The following is a 5,060-nucleotide window of genomic DNA, read 5'->3' on the forward strand; positions in this document are numbered from 1 at the left end:
ATTTTCTTAAAAAAGACAATCTCAGAAACAAAATAAATCACACAAATAATTAATGAAATTATTTTATAAACCAATATGTTCAATTCTCAATGCACATCTACAATTTGAGTGTAATTCACACAAAGAAATTCAAGTTGCTTTATTTGCCTCTGAAAATAATTGCAGCCCGTGTTACCTAGATCTAACACCCTATGAGACAGGAGGTTAAGGAAAAATGCTTCCGGAATCACTTCCAAGTCAAAATCGTGTCCTACATTAACCAGTTTTGGATATCTCAATTATGTTGGTGGCAGAAACGTCACTACTATAAAGGGAGAGCCTCTTGCAATTACCTCAAATGTCGATGTGCGGGAAAAGGGCGTCGATGTCTGGGCAATGTAAGGAGAAATCTGCAACTAGCTTTACATAGTTGTGAGCATTATCCATTAAAGTGTCTACATATTTGTTCTTTAGAGGAGACATGTCAATAATTGCACATAGTTTGTATCTTTCCAATAATTTTAAAGGGAGTTGTTTGAATTTTAATTTTTTTAGAAGTAGTGTTGGAATTTTGTTTTTAATGATGGAAATGGATTCAGAACCATTAAAATCACCTAAAAAATCTACAAAATTAAAGTTTAACCACTATAATTTAGATTTACAAAAATCCTTGTCAAATTTTCTCAAAATATAACTGAAATTTCTATTACTTTTAGGGCCAAAAAAAAAAAACTAATAAAAAAATCTCATTACACTAAGGCTAATCAAAAAAATTTGATTTTATAATAGTTATTAACAAATACATATTCTTAATTAATCAATTAAATTAAGAATGATATGTAAATCTTATAAATTATAAAAATTATATATAAAAATATAATTGAAAATATATTTATTTATATAAAGAATGTATTTTGCACAATAAAATTTAATTAACAAAAAAATTACGATCACATCCTTTTTATATTAAAATTTCCAGTACAAGCACGAACGCCAAAATTTGAGAGCAATTTAATGTCAGAATTTCACAATTTGTAAGCAGTCTGATCTCAGGAGGAATCACCTGTAACTTACGACAGCCCTTGAGATTCAGATATTTAAGCTCTTTGAGTTCTGCGATTTCAGATGGCAATGATTCTAAATTATGACATCCGCTGAGATCCAGATGTTTGAGATTTTTGAGATCTCTCATTTCACATGGCAATGATTTTAACCTCTTACATCCACTGAAATGTAAAAACTGAAGGTTTGAAAGATTGCCAATGCCTGAATGCACATATTCAATTTGAATATAGTTCAGACCAAGAAATTCAAGTTGTTTCAATTGCCACAATGATTTTGGCAATAATTGTATCCCCGTGTTACTTAAACATAACACTCTCAGACAGACTAGGTCAAGCAAAAATGCTTCCGGAATCTCCTTTAATTCAAGGTTCTGTACTAGAAATAAGCTGAGCAATTTTGGACATCTCAATTCCTTGTTTAGTAGAGACGTAATATTGCTACCAGCAAGGGAGAGCCTCCTGCAATTATCGCGACTCTCGATGTCGGGAAAAAGAGCGTCAACATTGGGGCAATGTTGACCTGCCGTGGATACAAAATTCTCCTCTCTCTCTGCCACATAAAGTGCCATGTCACGGGTAACATCGTGAAGTCCAAACGTAAGGCCCCAATAACTGGATCCACCAACTACTCGCATGTGGATTAAGGAACGATCTGCAAGTAACTTTACATAGCTGTGAGCAGTATCCATTAAGGAGTCCATTTCTTTGCTCTTTACTATGCCTTCTGCGATCCACATGTGCGATATAATGTGCACCGGAATGTACCAGTCCTCTGGAGCCACCACACAAAACAGAAAACAGGTTTTCAAATGAGCATGGGGTAAACTATCGTAGCTCCATCTCAACCGCTCATACAGATCTCGATCAATGCGAGGATGAGTAATTGGAAAATTTGAATCCACTGTCTGAATCTGCCTTAAAGCAAGGTTCCACTCATTTACAGCCTGGTTTCCAATCATTGTTGAGGCTATTACATTTATAGCCAAGGGTAACCCTTTACACTCCTCCGCCACGACTCTGGCAATATGCTCGATTTCCTCGGGAAGATCGCCCTCTTTGAAAGCTACTTTGCAAAACAGTTCCCAGGCCTCCTGTCTTGGCAGTGGCTGTATTTGCATGGACTTATTTGCATTCATTTCAGGAATCAGACCTCTATTTCGAGTAGAGAATACAACTTTGCCCCCTTTCTTCTCGCCAAATTCCACGCCCAATTCTTTGAGAGTGACTGCGCTCCACAAATCGTCTAAAATTAGGAAAAATTTCTTCGTCCTCAGATGTGCCGACAGCTTCATCTTCCGCGAATCAACATCATTATAAGAATAGGCACTGAGGTCTAAATTGATTGCAGAAGCCATACGACTCTGCAACTCCAGAATGGAAAATTGGGCAACTGCAACCCAAATCACGTGATCAAAAACACCACTTACCTTGTAGGTGTTGTAGACCTTTTTTAGCAACGCTGTTTTGCCAACCCCACCCATCCCATATACAGAAAATATCCGATCGCGGGGGGCCTCTGTAAGCCACCTCTCAAGTCGTATTTCAGCAGATCTAATTTCCAACCCTACCAGTCCGGTGTCTGGTTCGTCTTGAAGCAGTAAGCTTGCCTGCTGTGGTGCCGCGGAGGCAATCTGTTGAGCACTGTGAAACACAGAGAAGTCGGTTTGAAGATCGCGAAAGAGCTCATCAAAAGTTGTCTTCCACCTCCGGATTTCTGTAGAAAGTTTAGGCTTGCAAAGGAGGCAACTGATACACCGCTGCCGCCTTCGAGAGCAATCGATCAACTCTCTTGCTTTTCCAACTGCATCTTGCATCCTTCGCAGACAATTTTGTAGAGATTGAGGGGGCGTCTTTTGCCGATCTTGAAATTGATCGCTAACATCGAGTAAGAGAGTCTTCATACGATTTAACTGCCCTTCCAGAAGCTTACGGTTCTCATCCAACCGAATAACATCGTCTATTTGTCGGATGAGTGGAGAAATAGCGGTACTGAGTGTATTGGCTGCCACTCCGGTGATAATAGCCGTCACTGCCATTTCTTTTTGGCTCGGCAACCCAAGAAATCCCGCGTCTAAATGGGCGAGAGACATTATAACACAGGCTAACAAACAAATATAAATACAAAGAATATGCATGTTTGTTGTGAAATCATGGAGGAGATACAAAGTCATAAGTCGTTATTCAAAATGCAGACTGAGTTGATCTACCATGGTTATTATATAAATCAATCATCATATAAATACAAACATATTAGTTGTACCATGGTTATTATATAAATCAATCATCATATAAATACAAACATATTAGTTGTAGAATCAAACATATTAGTTGTAAAATCAGTAGTGGGATACACAGTCATTTGAAAATCAGTCATAAATCCAAATATATTTGCTTCAGGGTTAGTTGTTTTCTTTTCCAGAATACGTAAGAAACACCCTTTGTACTTATTCGACTTCCAGAAATCTGTCTGTTTTAAAATATGATTATAGTATGTTTTTTTCAATTTATTTTAAATAAAGGGTGAGTAGCTATTTTGATTTGAAATTTAATATTTAATTTTGGAAAAAATACTATTTTTTTGTAAGTTAAATTATTTATACATTATTATTATTAATATCATTATCTAATATATATTAATATCTATTTTATCTATATACTATCAATACTATCCCTATCCATTACTTGAAGGAATTGAATTTAGGTGAGAGAATTCTATTACTTACTCCATCCACTGACTTCTCTAATTTTAAAACTATTTAAATAATATTAGTATATTTTTTTTATTTAATTTTTAATATTTTCATATATTAATTTTAATATTTTTTCTTATATATTTTATTTTTAAATCATTTTTTTATATCATTGATTTTATGTTTTCAATTTAAATTTTTAAAAAATCTTATAATGTCTATAGTTTTTATTTTCAGTAGATAGATAATCAAATTTCTTAAAATTACCAATTCTATTTTATGTTAATATAGCTATATTATAAGGATGTGGTTTTACATTTATTATTAAATATTTGTAAGTTACAAAAATTTAATTGCATTTAATTTATAAATATATATTAGTTTTATATTTCATATGCATTAACACAATGTTATTGGTGTTGAGGAATGATAAAACTTTAGCATCATGTTAATGTTGATAAAATTATCATTTCATCTCAATAGCATTATTGGAAGACTCTTTAAGATAGAGTAATAAAAGGATGTTTTCTATGGGACAAGTTGTTCCTGCAATTCTAGTGAAAATTTCAATGATAATGAGTAAAAAGAGGTTGTTACTGTGGTTTTGATATGTTTATAAAATAAATGTATAACATAATAAGAAAACAGTTGGAATTGTATAGTTTTTTTGAAATTAATGAAAAAAAAAATATTAAAATAAATATGAAGAAAATCAAATGAAAGTGTCAATAATAATGAGTAATAACATGAAGATGATTATAATTTTAAATTTATAAAATAAATTTAATTAACTAATTTTTAAAATATACATCTCTGAAAACTTTGTTATAAGATTAATACTATAAAATATTTTGAATATAAACAAATTGAAACATTATTTTTTAATATATTTTGAGAATCCATGATGTGTGGCAAATGCAAATGGTGAGGCCCAAGACATGGTCGTTTAATAGCACATCTAAGTGGTATTAATGAATTTGAAGTGTGTCATGCAAGCCTTGCTTAGGGCTTCAAGGAGGAACATTATGGAGGTGATCCAGAGTATGATTGTTATTATTTGGGAGCTTGTATGCATTCATAAGTGTTGGGCGATGAGGGTTTGGGTATTCAAGGGAATAGAGTGATGAGGGTTTGGGTATTGAAGGGAATAGAGTGTTCACGAGAGTAGGGAAGCTTATTAGGTGAGTCATTCCTATTCTTTGGCTTGGTGTTGCGCATAGTGAACAATGGAGAGGGGAGGCTCGGTGATCTTTTGGTTCCACTAGTAATATAGAATGATCTTTTGGTTATACTTTTAAGTCCATTCTTTGTTAGTATTTACAAATTC

The 5,060-nt window shown here is 33.4% G+C and overlaps 1 protein-coding gene across 1 annotated transcript; it reads right to left on the bottom strand.

Annotated features, from left to right (window-relative positions):
- Window positions 1–940: 940 nt before the first annotated feature.
- LOC149150020 (disease resistance protein UNI-like) lies at window positions 941–3,133 on the bottom strand. Its single transcript, XM_089442665.1, has one exon. The coding sequence runs from the start codon at window positions 3,131–3,133 to the stop codon at window positions 941–943; it is 2,193 nt and encodes a 730-aa protein (XP_089298791.1).
- Window positions 3,134–5,060: the final 1,927 nt, after the last annotated feature.

The sequence above is a fragment of the Pinus tabuliformis genome, chromosome 9, assembly GCF_031772625.1.
Source record: "Pinus tabuliformis cultivar Carrire ecotype Pingquan chromosome 9, CPIR1, whole genome shotgun sequence".
In the NCBI taxonomy this organism is placed as follows: Eukaryota; Viridiplantae; Streptophyta; class Pinopsida; order Pinales; family Pinaceae; genus Pinus; species Pinus tabuliformis.